Source organism: Saccostrea echinata, unplaced genomic scaffold, assembly GCF_033153115.1.
Source record: "Saccostrea echinata isolate AGI-Se365-2 ecotype Australia unplaced genomic scaffold, CSIRO_AGI_Sech_v1 ptg000009l, whole genome shotgun sequence".
NCBI classification, from domain to species: domain Eukaryota; kingdom Metazoa; phylum Mollusca; class Bivalvia; order Ostreida; family Ostreidae; genus Saccostrea; species Saccostrea echinata.
The window spans coordinates 40,282,522-40,302,841 of NW_026889758.1; the positions used below are offsets into that span (position 1 = coordinate 40,282,522).

At 32.7% G+C, this 20,320-nt stretch overlaps 1 protein-coding gene across 3 annotated transcripts in view; it reads left to right on the forward strand.

The window, feature by feature from the left end:
* Positions 1 to 315: 315 nt before the first annotated feature.
* Positions 316 to 20,320, forward strand: part of LOC133182374 (ankyrin repeat and death domain-containing protein 1A-like) — a 33,305-nt gene continuing 13,300 nt past the window's right edge. The window contains exons 1-6 of one of the 3 annotated variants that reach the window (XM_061317199.1): positions 316 to 400; positions 4,176 to 4,248; positions 16,819 to 16,925; positions 18,233 to 18,331; positions 18,562 to 18,660; positions 19,090 to 19,194. In XM_061317199.1, coding sequence (XP_061173183.1) covers positions 377 to 400; positions 4,176 to 4,248; positions 16,819 to 16,925; positions 18,233 to 18,331; positions 18,562 to 18,660; positions 19,090 to 19,194 — 507 coding nt within the window. In that variant the 5' untranslated portion in view covers positions 316 to 376. Of the gene's footprint in view, positions 401 to 4,175; positions 4,249 to 15,483; positions 15,530 to 16,818; positions 16,926 to 18,232; positions 18,332 to 18,561; positions 18,661 to 19,089; positions 19,195 to 20,320 lie in introns of those variants that run through there. The other 2 variants (XM_061317200.1, XM_061317201.1) reach the window with 2 other exon arrangements.

Genomic DNA, 20,320 nt, shown 5'->3' on the forward strand with positions numbered 1-20,320 from the left:
TCAACATCTTTGTTTACTTGGATTGAAATTTCCATCGTTAAGGGGATAAGCTTGAACTTGACGCATATTAATGCACTGTGTCCAGCAATGGTTTTAGGAAATAGGGCCAATGGGATCTGAAATAATACGTACACTATAGTCTTAGGGGTGATCAAGAAGAGTTGTCAACAGCCTTCTGTGGTGTGTAGTAGCCATCGATTTGTTTTTGAAATCCTATCAATAAATCATTCTCTAAACATCACGGAAATAATTATCAGGAATGTTATTTGAGAAGCATTTCATGGATAAGAATTTGGAGGATCCAGTCTTGATGGATGCCAGTATTACAGTTTACAAATAAATCAGGTGACACATTTTTATTCGTGACGTCAGCGGAATGGATATTATGCGCCAGCCCAGGGTAAAGTGCATTATAAATTCATTGTATCTTCAAAAATTGTGTAATTAGGTCATATTGACATATTTTCCTAATCTATCCTTCAGAGATATATTAAGAAATCTCTTGTTATAAAAATTTCTCGATATCTTGCGGCCAGAACGATAGCAAAGATCGAACATAATTCCAAAACAGTATTGAATGAAGAGTGTTGTAGACATGCCATGCAATAAGTATTTGCATAACAACTTAGTTTTGTCTCATAGATACTCTAAATCTTTTATCTAGTAGAAAGCCTTAGACGACCAATGTATCATTTATGCAATTATATCTTTAAACAAATTGACTGGATAATTTATATTCATATTGTCACTGTTTATTTTTCTTATGAAAATTGATTTTTAAAAGGTATCACGCCTCCCTCAATCTGAGGAGCTTCAATCTGCATTCACTGCCTTAAGGTGAAAAAAAAATAAATTCTGTTCTTATGTGGCGTTACTACGACGTATGTATCTGTGTAAAATAGAAAATATTATTAATCGATTATACACACTATGAGTATTGATTAAACTCTACTCGCTGGTCTCTAATGATCTCACTCGTCGAAAGGGGACATGCGTTCTAACGTATATATTTCAATACTCGATGTACACAACAAATCACACATTCTTTATTGAGTTACTGAGTCCAGCGAATTAAATGCTTGAATTCTGTAAGAACCCTTCAATTAATCGATTTAAAATATTACATTCTCCATTTCTGAAATATACACCTGTAAATATATGTTTAATTGCATATGCTTGTAACTTACTGAGACTGTGATGTCCAAATTTCATATCTTGAGGATGTATGGAATACGATAGGGCCAAGTAGTTCACTTCTGCAAACAATCGAGGCTTTGGTCGATGGTGCGATAATGCGATGAATGGCGTTATGGTACGATAGCGAGACGACTATGATAAGTTGGCAATGGTACGATGACGGTGAGGCGATGTTAGCTATTGTATTATCGCATCATCGTCATCGAAGCATCGTGTCATCGTACGTTCCACCGTATCATCGCGCCATGTACCCAAAAGTTGATGTGCGATGGTGCGATAGTGAATTATGTTGCTCTTTCCGGATTTTAAAGGACGAGGTGTTTTCACTAGTTTCTAATTTTATAAATGAATTTTAAGTTTTATTTAAAAGTAGGCTTTATTACATGTCAAGTGAATTCTGTGATTTATTTGTGAATAAAAGTGATATTCTTTCACAGTGTGAAAGGATACTAAAATGATATTCTATCACAGTGTGAAAAAATATCAAAGTAAGTAGAAATGATTTCTGGCCTGTCATAAGAGAGGTATAATAACTAAACCATCTTGACAGAGACTAAAACTGTAAATTTCCTCCCAAATATATTGCTAAAATTAATGTTACAATGTTATGACGTCTCAACCGCTCAACTATGACGTCACAGCCTATAACTCTGTGTTTAGAAAACACAGATGCAAAGAGAAATCAAAGAAAATGTAATAATTAAACCGAAATTCATTGTCATATGAGGTTTATATCTTTCAGTTGATTCGATACGCAAGAGCATGCTCTATGTATGAACAATTTCTAAAACGAGGTAAGTTATTGATAAACAAGTTGATGAAACAAGAATATCAACAGTCTCGTTTAAAGTCATCATTTCGTAAGTTCTATGGTCGATACAATAACCTTGTCAGCAAATACAATCTATCATTAAGTCAAATGCTGACTGGCGTTTTTCATACTAATTGTTAGGCCATTATTTATCCCCTGAATTGTCAATGGATTTTTCCGTTATTTCCCCGATCATGACAAGGAGCACATGGCGGGTGTGACCGATCGGCAGGGGATGCTCACTCATCCTTGGCACCTTATTCTACCTCTGATGTTTTAGAGGTCCGTGTTTGCTATGCTCCTGATTTGTATTGTTTGAATGGACTTTGAGCTTAAATACAGTTCGTTATCTCCATATATTTAATTTGTAGTTTGATATAGAATTTATTTCACTCGTGAGACAGGATTTTTTGATATTTTCACTCGTGGTTTCGAAAATATAAAAAAAAAATCCTGTCCCACTCGTGAAATGAATTCCATATCCAACAACAAAACATTGAATATCCTCTATATATTCTACTGCCGATGCGACCTCATATTGTGGGCTTTTTAATGATGATGGTCTCCATTCAGTTATAAAATCTCATGACTTTCAGTCAGTCTAATTTACCTTGCCCTCATCATTGTTTTCTTTTTCGTGACGCGTCTTCTTCACTTTAAAACCTATTACCCTGCTAAGTGCCCGTTGTGTCTGTAAAATCGATAAAGCTTGCGGTGATTTTTATCTTTTTAGCATTGTGTTTTGTGATACCCTCAATAATGGAGCAGCTGGTTTTTCACAAAATCCTGTGTATTTTAACCCATGGGATTTTAAGTTTGCTCGTCTGAAATGAGGGAAATCATGCGAACTCGTCATTTTTAAGGCACCTTCGTTGCAATGGATGCAATGTTCATTGCTTCGTTTTCTAACACCTATTTTATTCTTTTTATTAGTTTCTTGGGGTATTAATAATTCTTGATCAAGAATAACAAATTGAATAACAGTTTGAACAACTTTATGCTTTTGTGTTGCTTATGGGAGACACATAGGAATGACTTTCTTTGGTATCTATCCTTGATCTAGGAAGGGGTAACACTTTGAAGAAATGGTCAGTGCTTACTCATTACATCAACCAAATTGTGTAATTAGGCCATATTGAAAACTAATCGGTTATCATTACCGAATTTAATTTTCTTTCGTTTCCGAAAGAATATCAGACATTCAAATTTAGATGTCAGTTGAGGTTCACAGGTGAGGCAGAAGAAGTTTGCTACTGTTTCCATAAATACAGTGACTATATGTCGGAGAGTTTTCAGCATTATATTCCACTTTATACTACAAGTACTTATTCTCTGAAGCAACTGATTAATGAATTTTCATGCTGAAGATTATCAATGCTTTATTACAGTTTTAAATTGACTGTAAAATATCTATCTTTTAAAAAAGTGCAGATTACTGTATAAATTAAATTCATTAAAACTGCCCTGCTCAAAATCTTATTTCATCTCCCCGTAACGGGAGGCAACAAAGAAGGATTAAAGAGAGAGAAAAAAAATAAAATTATAAACTTTTGAAATGCTATACATTGTTTCGGAAATTAACATAAAGTTTTTAGTAAATGTGTATAAATATTTCGATATTCATAAGAATTTTCGGTAATGCAAAAATGCGATATAGAGTCTAATGGACGCAATGTTTCTTGTATAACTGTGTATATAAATATACTTGGTATTGGTATACAATTGCTTAACGACAATTCATGAATAATAAGAGAAATGATGTGCAACTTAGTTGTTTATTTTGTAAAACATAGCAATGAAACAGAGATAAATGCTCTATGATTCACCAGAATTTCATGATCCGCCACTGACAAGTGCTCAAGGTATGGTTATAGGGTATTTGATTAAAAGGCTCTTTTGTTCATTAAGGTAGTTATTTTATACGATATACATCTTTGTCTCCTATTCAGATCTTGTAAACAGCTATAGCACATTGACGTGTACCTCAGTCAGTGCACAACAGCGGTTAGAAGTAACAAAATAGAACACTATAATTTCTTGTTCATGGCTGAGCAAGTCTGATGAAACGAAGGGCAATGATACCAGTTAGGTACAATTTCATATAAAGGTAGACGTTTTTCGATGTGTCATGGCGGTTATAATGTAAAAATTTATGTTGCTTTCGTAGGTAGACGAGGAACTGCGCCAGACATTGAAGGAAAATGATTGCGCAATGTCCACTATTTTGGAACCTTCCTCCAGTAAGTATGCGTCTAATTACGATCTATATGCTATCATTTATTTCCCTACTGTAGATGTGCATCATGTTATAACTGAATGTTGTGCAGTACTGGTAGTCAAAATGGAAGAAACATAATTGCTAGACTGAAATGTCATGTTGTAAATTTTGAATTTACCAGGTGGCAGTAAATACAAAATTTACAACATGACAACTGTGTCATGTCGTAAATTTTGTATTTACTGCCACCCAGTAAATTCAAAATTTACCACATGACAGAAAATATAGATTTGTATCAAACATGTTAAAGATACACCTGAAAACGGTGCTGTATTAACATCATGTACAGAATTTCATTGAAGATAGAAACTTCTGCATTCGTCTAATTAATAAGTATCTTTGAGAGCCAGGGGTTCGAATAAGCATTCGATAAGTTTCTCACGAGTATTGTATTTTTTCTGGTATCCTTTTTTCACTAATATTTCACACTATCCCCATCAGGGCCCGAAGTGACTCGAAGATTAAACACACTCAACTCGATGGATGAATATTTTAATAACAACTGCTGAAGATTCTTCCGCCACACACACACTCACACACAATACGCGTGTTCAGATTGATATTAAGTAGTTAAACTTAAGGAATTTTCTTTTTAGATTTATGTGATTTACTGGTGTGTAAATCACACAGACTTTTCACGTAGGCATATTTCATGAAGCGCGCTAGGGCATCATGAAAAATATGCCTATGTGCAAGTCTGTGTGGTTTATACACCAACAGCTCACACAAAACTTAATTTAAAAAAAATATATAATGACATATTACAAGTTTAAAAGCAGCAAAAATAGACTAAGGTTTGAACTTATCGCTGCCCTGTATCGTTTTATTTTCAAGAACGTCTATGTAGCTGCATTGTGACGTCATTTTAGCACGAGTTTCTCCATGTATATATACACAAAAATGCCACTCAAATGAATTTCATAGTTGGATTAGTTAAAAGACAAGCAAATGTAAATATAATACATAATATATACATTTATGGTACCTCTCTGTAATATAAACATTCAGAGAGCAAATAACTTCACCTCTGTAGTTTTCCAAAAGTCATACAGGTGGTCTAATCACAAGGCGCAATAATATCTCCATGTATTAAATGATAGTACTTTCATCAGTGCATTTCAATATGCGTCCTGTAGGCTACATGTATATAACAATGTTTTTGAGTTATTAAATCAAATATGATTTTAAAATATGCATGTCATGCAGGTTTATGGAGTCATTTAATTACCTTTTAAACATGTAAACAACTGCGTTTTGTAAACTTGATATTTTATGTCAGCTGCATAGAACAGTGTGTTTCCTTTTTTTTCCCTATAGGCGTATCTAAGTTCTCTTCAAACTAAACTTTGAAAGATATTCGGTATTTTTTATGCCGTCATTTTGTAAACATATGACCAAGCCTATCGACGAGACCATGGCGTCACAAGGTAAACAGTTGCCACGGTTTCTCATGAGGATTACGCCTAACTGAAATCATGTATTTAAATATTTTTCAGTTAGATTCAATAATTTTAAATATTTATAATCTTCATTGTTAAAGTTAACTGGTGTCCCCATACCTTTTCTGACCATGGCAAAGGCCCAACGCGAATTAAGGAAAACCCATGATGTATACATAGATGAAACGGTATGTAGGGAGCTACAGAAAACAGCAGGTGTTTCTGGTCGTACATAAAGAACAAACGCTAGGACGCTCAAGAAGTCTCTCCCCTTTGAAAGTCCAATTGACTCCTCTACAATGACACAGAATCAAAGGCAGAGATACTGAATCAGCAATTCCACTTAGTGTATACGAGGAAGGACAAAACAAAAATTCCAGACAAAAGCCCAGTCCATTCCTTGATATGCCTCCGATTCTGTCAGTACCACTGGAGTCCAGAAGCTCTGAGGAATATTAACCTCCATAAGGCTACGGGTCCAGATGGTATACATGGCAAGTGTTTTACAAGCGTATGTAGACCTCAAAGCACCAACTCTAACCAAGATATTTCAGTTTTCTTAGATACCAGACGACTGGCAGTCAGCCTGAATCGTCCCATTTTTTCAAGAATGGTGACAAACATCAGGCCTCGAATTACCTTCCAGCTTTCATAACATCAATCTTTTGAAATATGTTAGAATATATCATCCATAGCTAGATAGCGGATCATTTCAACCGCCTTACAATACTCAATGACAGTCAACATGGCTTCAGATTGGAACGCTCCTGCGTGACCCAGCAGGCCATCACCATAGACACCATAGCTCGCACCTGGAGCGTGTGAAGACAGGCACGAGGGTTGATCGAAAAGTAATGTCACAACAACAAAAAATTGCATACCAGTTCCCCTATCTATTTTAATTTTTATGCAGTACTTTTTTAAATATATTAAATATATTATTAAAATAATCACAACGTCGGGCCTGTCTATCGCCGCACGACAAGAATGTTACCGACGTCCATTTGACGTTATTTTTCGGCACTTATTTTGTTATAAATTGTTTTGTTTTGAGTTGTTGTATTGAAATTATTTGAACATTGTCCAAACGTTATTTTTAAAATTCATTCTTTTAGCGTAGATCTCAGTTGCAGTTGAACTTAAAATGAGTGCCGAAGAGAAACTTCATAACGACGCCGAGAACATCTTTGCCGTGCGGCGATTGACGAGACCCGACGTTGCGTTTATTTTAATATTTTAAAAAGTACTACATATATCTGAATTTGTTGATACCATTCGATTGTTAAAAATTTTAAAGCAGTGTGTGATATTACTTTTGGATCAACCCACGTAGATATAGTTCTACTTGACATCTCTAAAAAATTTGACAAGGTCCCCCTCAGAGACTCTGTGAGTCTCACAGAGATCGAGTCTGTGAGGTTTTTATCCTGACCACCACATGGAGTAAAACGCTCAATACCATTAGTGCAGTCGCCCTCGTGGCGCAGTGGTTAGAGCGTCTGCTCTAGAGTCGCGGAGTATGGAAGTGATCCTTGCGTCGCGGGCTCGAATCCACTGCGGGACGTGGAGACCGGTCCTTCGGAAGAGAACGTATAAATCGAGGTCCTGTTGGCAGGAAAAAGATCCCTCACTGCTCAATGGCCCTGAGTGCCGAGTATAGGTCAAAATTTGCAACCCTTCACCGGCAAGTGGTGGCGTCTCCATATGAGTGAAAAATTCCCCTTGGAACTCTGAATTTCATCTAATCTTATAAAATTCCTTTTTTACTCTCGTACATGTGTATTTATTGCCTGTTAATCATGCTGGAATAATTCACAGAATGTTAGTAAATGTAAAACTATCATTAACGTAAAAAAAGGAATTTGATAAGATTAGATGAAATGCAGAGTTCCAAAGGGAAATATTTACAATATCGTAAGATATGAAAAAAATATTACATTGATTCTAGCGCCGAATACCTTCTCATAAAAGCTTGATATTACATTTTCATAACATATACGTTATTTCTTGCGTTTGAAACTGTATAATAACCAGGGAACATGTTGGCAAGTTATACAAATCATGGATTCTGTAAGTAAATTAGGGAATTGCTCACGATTTCAATATTTTTAATATACTTGTTTTGCAATTTTTGTATTTGTTTGGCATTTTTTTATGTAAGAAAAAAAAGGAAGCAAGGAATTATTCGTGAAGCTTGATGATATGATTTATATACTTGGAATTAAGAGGGGTTATGATTATTTTCCTATCGAATATTTTGGAACCATTTTCAGTTTAACTAAATTGCTGTATCATCAGTGTGACGTCACTGGCACATTGTCGATGCATTGCATAGTAAGATTTTTATTGGGGACATATTTAGAGGGTCTCATTACATTGATAACAAAAATGGGGATCATCAGAGTAATTATGGACTATTTTCCCCACGTATCTGCATGAAACATTTATGACCTGTAATTTTTTAAATGCCCCCTTTATCATTTGAATTGATAGTCAACACCCAAGGTTATGAGCTAGTTGTCATATAAATAGAATTTTATTAATTATCAAGTTTCCGCCTAATTACCCATAATTGGCTTGGATTTGTAATGTAATATAATCCGATTTTATTATTTTGTGTTAAATATGGGTCAGCGTATCATCCGCATTTAAAGTACAGACTATATACACGAATATGGAACAGTAACGGACTCATTTTTGTTGGTCATATCTCCACACCAATTTTGTTACATCATAAAGATCTTGTTCGGGTACAATCACACATACGAAGGTTGATTTAAAGGTTATGTCACAACTGCTATAAAATCTTCAATAATCGAATGTTATCAACAAAATTTTACATTCTAATACCTCTATTTATTTTGAATTTTGTCATAAAATTTCATTCAGTTATATGAATACTTTTTAAAATATTAAGATAAAGACAATGTGGGGGTTTTTTTTCGCCGCACGGCAAAAATGTTACCGACGTCGTTTTGACGTTATTTTTCGGAACTCATTTACAGTTCAACCGCTTTTCTTTTTGACGTCTCACGTGCTCCTTCTTGATAATCTTTACTGCCATTTTGCTATAAAGCGTCTTGTTTTGAGTTGTAGTATTAAAGTTATTTGAACTTGTCAAAATGTTATTTCTAAATTCATTCCTTTTGCCAAGGTCTTATGTATCATCAGATTCAGTAGTGATCGAGCGACGATAAATGTTGACTGATCGTCCACTTATTTTCTTCTTCTCAGTTAAAATTTGAAACTTGATATAATCTTACCTAACGACATCCGAAACATTTGCTACTAATAAGGAAAATACATGTATTATTATAGAAATACAAAAGTTGCATAACGTACCAATGTAAATGGAAGTCCAATGATGGGCATATGTTAGGAAGAAGATAGTGCGGGGAGGATGAGTCTTTCACGTTACTTCCTTTTAAATCCGACGCTAATTAAGCTAGATCTACATGTATGCACAGCGAAATGAATTTGCAATGTAGAAATTAAAATATTTTTTATGAAATAGCTTAAAACTAGACGCTCTAGCACAAGTTCGGAGTGTACATATAATAAAACGCACATATAAGAGATTCAATAGATTTATTGATGAAATGAAAATGATTGCTAGAGAGAAACGTCACAAGAACTTTGGTAACATTCTTGCCGTGCGGAGATAGAGGAGTCCTAACACTGTTTTAATATTTAAAAAAAAGTATGGCATATAACTGAATGAAATTTTAATACAAAAGTTAAAATAGATAGAGATATAAGTATATTAAAAATTGCTGATAACTTTCCATTATTAAAGATTTTATAACAGTTGTTACTTTTGGATCAACCTTCGAATATCCTGTATCTTTCTTAATAACCGTATATAGCTGCATTAATGTTGCTGTAATGATGTGAATGAAGACAAGTTTCTAGCACCAGGGGATGTAGTTATTTGATCGCCATATTATTTTGAATAGAACTCTGAGCAAAGGTATAGATGCTGTATTTACTGGTATTGGTACAGACACTAATATTTTCAACAATGGTATAAATCATTTTTAATCATGTATTAAGTATGTTCAACTTGATCTCAAAGGTCTTGAATTTTAAATTCATGAAAGAACGCTAATTTCCATTATCATTATGCAAAGCGCCTGTTCGTTCAGGAGAAAAACGATAGCAATAAGTAATCTAAAGGACCGAGGAAACCTACAAAGTTACATGTCGAAGTTGTACTTTTTTTTATATATATAAAAACTGAATATGTAATAATACTACTCGAGCTACATACCTTGTAACAGTTGACAAAGTATATTTTGGCCAGATCGCTTTCAAAGTATCTATATTTCAAGATATTTTATCCCTTCATTGACCGATTTTTAAATTTGCTTAAATTGAGTTTGAAGCAAAATCTTTTAAAAGTATATTATTTTTGAATGGTAGTATCCGAGAGTGATATAGCAGAGTGCAGTATCATTTACAGAATGAAGAATATGCATTTGAGTATCGATTGATTTAAAAATCTTAATACCACAATTTAAAAAATGAGCATTTGATCTTCATTGTATTGTAGTTTTTAAGACTATAAATTGAGTATATTAGAAAACCTTTTTTCCTGAATTCATGAGATCTACGGTCATTTCTTATTTGGATGCATTGAAATCATTTAATTTCTGGAAAATAGTGGACCCTAGATTCACTTGAAATCCTCTAACCATTTCACACTTTAAGTGCGATCCAAATTCACTGTAAATAGACTGTAATTTGCAAATATCAACTCGAATGTTCGGTAGCTATAAATTCACTTTGATCACGACGATATCTATTATGTTGCATTTAAACCAGTATCTGACATTTGTATATTGGAATTCTTTATTTTTAGGACACCTGAGTCACTCAGGCAACCTATAGCTGTCCGTTTTCGTCGTGCGTTAACATTTGAACATTTTCAGCTTCTTGTCTGAAACCGCTGAACCAATTTCAACCAATTTTAACATACGTATAGGATCTTTGGGTGAAGGGGAACAAAAATTGTGAATTTCATGGTCCCTGTCCCCCTGGCGCCTGAGGGGTGGGGCTAAAACCATCAAAATTAAAAAGCTTCTTCTTTACTCCTGGACATCAGACAGCAAACTTTTGGCATTATTATAATAAGCATTGAGCCCTCTACTAAAATTGTGAATTTCATGGCCACAAAGTCAGGGGTTCTGGTGTTAGGGCGGGACTCAGTTGATTATGTAGTGAAAATGCATTAATTCTTTTAAAATATTCTCTTCTCCTGGGTATTATATAAACAAACTAAGTGCATGGTTATAATGAGCAAGGACGCTTCTTCCAAAATTGTGAATTTCATGGCCCTTTGGTCAGGGGCTCTGGTGTTAGGGCGGGGCTGTATTGATTATACAGTGAAAATTCATTTATTCAATTCTTTTCTGCTCCTGGGTATTATGTAAACAAACTAAGTGCATGGTTATGATGAACAAGGGTGCCTCTTCCAAAATTGTGACTGTCATGGCCCCTGGGTCAGATGTTCTGGTGTAAGGATGGGGCTCTATTGATAGTATAGTAAAAATGCATCAATTCTTTTCAATAATCTTGTCAGCTCCTTTGTATTAGCAGATAAATAAAGTGCATAGATATGATGAGCAAGGGTGCTTCTTACAAAATTTTTCAAACTTGTTGTCCCAGGGACATGGCTTCTGGTATTGGGGGAGGGGGGGGGGTCTACCGATAACATAGTAAAATGTGTTAATTTTTTTATTTTTTAAAAATCTTCAACCAAATGCATAGTTATGATGAGCGAGAATGTCTCTTCCAAATTTGTAAATTTCATGACCCTTGGTCATAGGTTCTACCGTTAGGGTAGGGCTGTATTGAATCCACACTGAAAATGAATTATTTCTTCTTTGAAAAACTTCCCTACTCTTCGGCATCTCGGAGGCAAACAGAGTAAATGTTTTAAAAAGCAAGGGTATTTTTACCAGATTTTTGAAATTTTGGACCTTAGGGAAAGTATTCTGATGCTGGCAAGGGCTCTATTAATTTGTATTCTACTGAAAGAATTTTTTCCCCTTTGCCTTTCACCTTTGATAATTAATCACCGTAAATAATGCATATGAAAGATTGATAGAAAAAGAGATTTTGGGTGAATTAAAAAAAAATGACCACCAAACTGAAATTTTTTGGAAAAATTCAACTACTTATAACGTATTTTTCACTTATATCATCACATTGCACATGCATTCTGTTTAAAATCCCGAAGTTACAATAGAATATACAATTGAATTAAAAAGTTTCAGAATTTTTATTAGTAAAATTTCTTTTGAAAAAAAGAGAAAATATCATTACACCTTAAAAGACTTTCTAAAATACATAATCACAAGAAATTATAGTTTTTTATGCTTCAAAATGGTAATAGGGTATAAATGATTAAATCTAGACCTTGATTGAGTATCTTCTCTTGTATATATATGTGACAAAAAATTGGCTTTTTGATTGTTTATTTATTTTTTCTGGTTTGAAAAGTTTTAATATGAAAAAAATTTGAAGCAATAAAATTCCCAAAAATTCACTTTTTTGTCCGTTCAAGTCAATTCTTTTAATCTAAGCCAAAAAAGAATTTTTATATACAAGTTCTCTTACAAAAAATAATAGATTTTTGAAGTGACCCTATGTTACATTATTGTGTTGCACTCCTGACATCTGATATGTATTTTATTTAACATTGTTTTAAAAATTATAACACACAATAACCCATTCTTACTTTTAAATCAATTTGTCGTTTTGATATTTTTTCATCGTTTGCGGCAGGTTTTTCATATTTTGAAGACCTTAAAACATGATTATTTACAAAGTGTAGAATACATAAATTGTGTTTAAAAATATACGTGAAATGATGAAAACTATTCCCTGAATTGACTGTAAAATTTCAGTAATTTGTTGATAGACATAGTGTTTTGAACATCAAATACTATCAAACATTTTTTATCAACTTATTTTTTAGTAAAGATAGTTAAAAAGCATTGGTAATTATGAAACAATTTTGTTGCACTCCTGACTGCAGTAAAATTTAAAATTAAAACCACAGAACACAAAAATTCATAGAGTGTTGGCAACATCAAGTGGTGATGAAATTGTGCAATATTTATAGTCCAATACTTCATAATTAAAACAGATGAATGTATTTAAAATTCACATTTTATCTGGAATTATTCCCTATTTATGCCAAAAACAAAACTAGTTTAAATGTATATTTAGAAGATAAAATATATTTTATAGCATATTTTCCTTTAGAGGACAAGCACAGTAACCCACCAGAAAAATTCTACTCATCATTTTTCTTATTTTTATTCTTATTAGATGATTTATAATTCTTACATATATGTTGCACTCCTGACCAAAAGCATTGGGGCCTTTAAAGTAGAATTGTGAAATGAAAACTGCATAAGAACTTGTTCTGTTGTTTCAGTGAAGTTGGGGAGGAATTACTTGAATTTTATGACAATTTTTTAGGGTGTTTATTTTAACATTCATTAAAAAAATCACAAAAAGTATAAAAACACATCTGAATTGATAAAATTGAGAAAGGAAGGATATTAATAATAAAACTGTCCATAATTTAGTATTAAATTATACAAAAAGATCATTATTAATTAATGAATACTTCTAAGCATGAATAGAAGTGTTTTCGTCACACAACTTGAATCTTTAAAAAAATGTGTTGCACTCCTGACCATAGAAAAATAGATCTGAAGCACAGACAGATCCTGTAATTGATAAATCTGTTTGGTAAAAATGTTCTTTGTTTCTTTATTTTCCAAAATAAAAATCAGAAAATCATATAATGATAATAGTTTTTTCATGCTTGGGAGCAAAACATCAAATGTTGCACTCCTGACATTATTGGGTATGCACATATACTTGACTCTCATTAATGCTGCTTGTGATTTATATAACATTTTTAAGTTTTAAAATGTATATCAGTTATTTTTTCACACTTTGAAAATCCTTTTTTGTCTTAATTTTCTTTCAGAATTTTACAATTGATATTTTTTTTGGTAACACTACATTTTTTCTGTTGCACTCCTGACATGGTATAACATTTTTTTAAACATCAGCCATAACCACAACTTGATTAAACAAAAGTTACTATATTCCACATTTAAAGCTCAATACTTTGAATATTATCAGGAAATTCATTATTTTCAACATAAAGCATTATTACTTATTTCACAGATCTCCAAAAAATATTGAAATTTCAAAATGTCACAAAAAGGTGTTGCACTCTTGACATTTTTAGCATCATTTTTGGGCATAGCTTTTTTGTTAATTGAGATATCAACGAGATATTTGGCAGGTATTTAGACACTATCTAAAGACATATGCTGAGACATAGAAATCTATTTTCATTGCCTGTATTTTTAGTGTGGGTTGATAAATATGCGTTTGGTCATTTTTTTTTAATTCACCCTTATGCAAGAATTTTTGTTGTATCATACAAAAAAGCATTTCAGAGTTTTTCAGATCAGGTAGATATGTAAATAATAGATAAATAAAGATAAGATAAAAATAACTTATCTTAATAAATGCTTTTCAAAGACCAAGAGAGACCAATGTGAGAGGTTATTATATGGGTTTAAAATAGTACAGAAGTACTATTATTACGTTAAGGATATACGCAACCTAGTTTGAACTTTATTGTCTTTTTCCCTGGAGTTGAAGAGTTCCAATACTTAAAAATAATAGGAACTGTGTGCTACATTTTAATGTCTATATATGCTGTTGTACACTTCTTCTTAAACAAGTTTGGATAAACAAAACATCTAAAATATTTGTTTAGTAATTTTTGAATATTTTTATTTGAATTATACAAGAATTTTCATCAATTGACATCTTTTCAAAACCCCTGAAAATGCATACTGATTTTTTTTGTCTACGAACATCTGATGGCACTATAATCTTAAATTAAGAATATCTTGAAAAAATTATCAGCAGGTAAGGTACGTTGCGTATGTCCTAAATAGTCGGTATGGTTATAGTGATAAATGGGGGCAAGTAGAGCTTTTTTTATGAGTTGTTACCGAGTACTAGACTTAGTCTTATATTATTGTTGATCCTCATCATCCTTTTTTTCTGGCTTTGGGGAAACAAAGCTTCATCTATCAGTATATTTTATACTTCAATGGATCCTCTAAGTTATTGTATTATACTCAGGTGATCGTTAAGGCCCTTGGACCTCTTGTTAAAAGTTGAAACTCGACATTTGCAACACTGACACTTCGTTTCTTGTTTTGATGCAATCTCAAACGATTATTTGAGGCCCGAATGCTCTACATTTGAAGGCATTATAGTATGACATATTTACATGTCTAAAACCGGAGACTATGACATCCATCAAGAGAATAATCAATACCTTTCATATATCGGGTCAGATTCCTCCACAAACCAGTAGTGTCGTCTGCTCCAGACACCTTCTGCAACATTTCCCTCAAAATCGACAAAGTAACAAAATTCCAGCACCTGATCCATAATTAATGACCTCTACGAACCTTTCTAAAAAATAATGCTACTCTCTACTTCCAGATTCTGAAGCTGATATTGGTATTTTGGATCAAAAAATCTCCCCACTGTGACCTTAGCTTAATTTGGGTACTTTATGCTTATTGATTAGTATTAAATGTATATTGTTACATGTGCGTAGTAAACAAAAGCATGTATGATATGGATTGTGTTTTGCATCACGTTATAAGTTCTGGATGAATTATTCGATTGGTTTGACGATTTCAGATGATATAACAGGATGATCATCAAAGATGGAGGTTATAAGTAAGTAATGAATAGTATCTAATGAAGGCGATTGGTTGGAGATGTATTTATTAACCATTTGCACTGCTTTGACTAAAGATATACGTGTTTTTCAGTACAGCTAAATAAGATACCTCAATGAATATAGCTTCTCTACGCTCAAAAATGAATTGAGGAAAACCTATATTGTCTAAAAAGCTATTAAAATCACGGATTGCCTTCATATTTAACTTGAATGCAAGTGTCTTATTCATTTTGCTGTTAATTATTATTTAGGCATACAGTGGGTATTTTTTAGACTGTTGTGTAACTAATTGCTTTGGGTTTCAAAGATAGATACTTCTAACAAAAATTGGTCACAGAATAATTTGCCCTTACAGCACTTGATGATTTCCACATTGCAATTATTTCCTAAATTCAGTGCAATTTGAATTTTAAAACTTCTCTCTCGGATGTCATTTAAAAATATCTTCATCTATATGCCCTTTTGTAACATTAAATAATACCAAGCATGATCGCCAGAAAATTGTGTTTGTTTAGCATGTCATTCTCTTCCTATTCAGACTTTCATATTGTACAGACGATATTTTCTGTGCACTTAATTTTTACTTAAGAATATCTTGTTCTCAAGTTTCAATATTCCCCGCCAAAATTCTTTCAACATTTCAAGAAGGCGATGTGATCTAGAAGAAAAAAGTACAATGATGATATTTTTCCACTCTAAAATAAGCAGTATTTGCATCATTTAAAAATTTTCTTAGCTGTTCTTAGAAAAGATGTCTTACCATATTCCTAGAACTTGCAGCGTAGAATGCCATTTGATAGGAACTTTTATATCTTTTATGATCCGTTGGTATGCTTCTCTCCTTGAAAGATTGTAACCTTTTCCTCGAAACCTCACCTTTTAAGGGAAGTATTTAATTCTTTATTACAAATCTAGGTTAGGTTATATCATCGATACCTGTGAAATAAGGGCAGAAATCTATCAGAATTGAGAGAAAAGAGATTTTTTAAATAGATTTTTCAAGGTGTTGCAATGATTGAAACAGAAACAAATTTGATATGGAGATGTTGGAAAGTTATGAACATAATGCACCAACCTGCTTATTAGAATGCATACTAATATGTAAATCAAACTTAACCAGAATCATATAAATTATAATTATAAACTCGTTTAATGTTTGCCTTATGAATTATCATTTTATGTCAATTATTATCTGACTCTACGATGACTTACAATTGTAGTAGAATTAATCATAAAAATTGTTATTAAGTTGTATAATGAAAAAAGTATATGACTTTTTTTGCAGTGACAAAAGGTGAAATCAATTTCCACAAAGCTGCCAGAGAAAATGATCTCGAATCTGTCCGAAAATTATTGTCCGAACATCGTATTAACGTCAACTGTAAAAACAATGTAAGTGATAAAGTTGTTTTGAAATATCATACGTAGAGAATTGAAAATCGTTTTATTTTTAGTCACCTTCGAAAGAGAAGACAGGAAAACAGAATATAGTGTAAAGCTTTAAAACGTAAATAATGGAATGAATAGGAAATGGAGAGTTGGGGAAAGAATTTAAGAAGTTGTAAAGATGAAATGAATAAACAAAACAAACAAATAATGGGATGAATAAGAAATAAACGGGGAAGGGGGGGGGGGGGGGCTCTACACCACCGAAAGTTTCCATTGTAGGGTCACAGAAGATAGATATTGTCTGCTGAGACACAATAGTGACTCAACGTTTTTGAATTGCAAATACACAAGAAAAAAGTATGTATAAAAGAATCTGAAATACAGAGCATTTAAATGTAAGCCTATTTTTAATTAAGTGCATATATAGTAAGCTACATGGCAGGTATAGTACTATAATAAGAGATTAAATGTTTACGTGGAGTATCTCAAAAAAATATATTTAAAAATCATCTTGCTTAACATTTTTGGCTACATATTTGTCTATACAAGCTTCTATTGTATATTTAAATTTTATTTGTCAACTAAGGGACCGTTGGGCAGGAATTGTGTTTAAATAGTGTTTCACACTAAAATTACGTTTGTCAAAATTTCTAAACGATAACCATACCACTAAAATCCAAGGTTAAATGTTCATGACCTCATGACATCTCGTGTGACCCTTGTACTTTTCTCTATGTCATTATTTGGATTTCATTACGTCAGGAGTGAATGATGTTCATTTAATTGAGTAGTGGCTATGCTATGTATACGGATGATAACCGACCTGGAAGCACATGTCTGTCCTTATTTTGCGAATTTTAAGGTTCCTCCCAATATGGTTATCATATCATATACCCACAAAGCCATAATTCTTTAATTAAAATGGAATATTAAGGGGGAACATCTTTCACAAATATCAAGATAAAATCTAGAGTATTGTTTGACGCTGCATCTACGAGTAGTACATATTTGTGGACCCTGGGAATGAGGGTTTCACCAAAAAATCTATTCGGAATATTTTTTCTTCTATTTTTTTTTTTCTCTTCAAAAACAGTATGGTTACAATTTGACAAATTAGTATGCAAGCATTCGTTTGCAGTATACATGAACATTCAACGTCGTTTAAATTCTTATCCGTTAAAGCCTGCATTGATACACAATATACATGAAGGGTTTAAGAGTATTTCAGAGGATGTAACATAACTGATTTTGATTAGATTATTACGAACATTTCAGTGTTAACCAAATAACATCTTTTTCCCTATTTATAGTTGGATCGAACAGCTTTACACTGGGCAGCTGCTAACGGCAACATAGAAGTCATAGAGAAACTCATGGAAGACGGTGCCGACCTGGAATCGAAGGACAAGGTTTATCTTTACATTAATGATACACATTAATATAACCTGGTCATTTCCTTATTTTAGTTTAGTTTTCTGATGTACCAAATTGGAAATAAATACCGCAAAATTAGCATTTTTACAATATGGTTATCTCATTTGATTATGGAGATGTTTGGCCTTCTAGAAAAAGACGCACAAATGTTCCTTTATTCACAAGTATTAAGAAAGGTCAACCATACAATATATATATTTTGTAGTATGGAATGCGTCCAGTTCTTTGGGCGGCCTGGCTTGGACATTTAGATGCTATTAAGGTGCTAATTACCGGAGGAGCTACTCCACTCTGCACAAATAAGGTAATTATTCTTGCACAATGATTATACGATCTTTATATTTATTAATAAGACTACAAAAATAATAATGAAAACTGAATTCTTCTTTGTGTTTGTTTCTTCATACAAGCAAGTACCCTTAGAGTATAGCAATTAATTTTTTATAATGATCAGAATTTTTTAAGCAAATATTAATCAAATGCTGCATTCTATTTTTTTAACCATGCACTGCTGAAAGTCGAAATATAATATTTTATTTCTCAAGGGAAAAATTGGATAACTTTAAAAGCAACATTTTAATCCAAACAAACTTAATAAGTTTAAAATAAGCGGTTTTTCAGCTCTTGTTGGATAGAATATTTCTTCTTTCTTAATTATAATGATTTACTATGATTTATAAAGATTGTGTATATAAATGTTTTCTTAGCTATTGAATACAATTTGTATTTCCAGCAAGGAATGGGTATTCTTCACTGTGCTGCACAAAACAATCATGTGGATGTGATGAACTTTATATTTGAATCACTGGAAAACATCAATGTCAATGAAGAAGAAATGGTACATTTTGTTTTATTCACGAGAGAAAATGGTAGATGCTGATACTATAAATTCATAATCTACCATTCTATCCTTTTATTCATCTACATATTCATTGTAAACATTGACCAAAAGAGAGTATCCCAGATATCTTTAATTAAATTAAATAGATGTGTTGATGAATGTAAGAAAATTTAAATCTGAAGAAAATTCTCAATAGTTTTGATATACACATTGAAATATCATGCCTGACTGGCGCATGCTGGTAAATATTTCATGAATATTTATCATTGAGTGACTAAGGCATGCTGGTAAATACTTCATGAATATTTATTATCGTTTGACTAAGGTAACCATTCCGACAAATAACGTGACTTGTTGATCGCCCACATTTTGTACATGTCGCATGAAAGCTGTTTTAAATTCTATGCATATCGAAATTATTTTTTATTCATTCACAGACAATATATACTCTTACGTAGATAATGAATGACTCTAGCTTTTCCATCACCAACTTTCTTTATTAATGTAGTAATATTCCGCTTTTGCCTGCATGTCGTGTTCATTTCTCTCAACTTATTCGATACTCAAGAGCAAGCTCGCAGTATGATCAATTTTTAAACCGAGACAGGATACTGACAAATAAGTTAATGTTACACGAGATTTCAACTACCTCAGTTAAAATTCAGCAATTTGGTAAATTCTAGGATCATTATAATGACCTGTCAGTAGGTCGTATTTTGAATGGCATATTTTATGCCAATTGTTAGGCCTTTTTAAATACCTAATTCGTCTATGGAATATTCTGTCTACCTGTTCAATTCATAGGGCTTACGGGCGGGTGTGTCCGATCAACAGGGGATGCTTACTACTAGGGATGTAGGGTTTTTCTTTAGTTCGACCACTGTTCATTGTCTTCACCATTTTTACAATGCGTTAATCTAGAATTTTCGAGATTGCCGAACAGTATTTTACTGATATTTACTTAACGTTACTGTTTCCCAAAAGATATGGGTTTGTAATTTTTGTAATCATCAGTATCACTTAAAATTTGGCTAAAAAGAATAAATGCCTCTAAAAAGTAAATTGTGCACCTTAACAGTTATAGCATTTTTCATGTTCTGATACAAAATACTTCTGAGTTCTC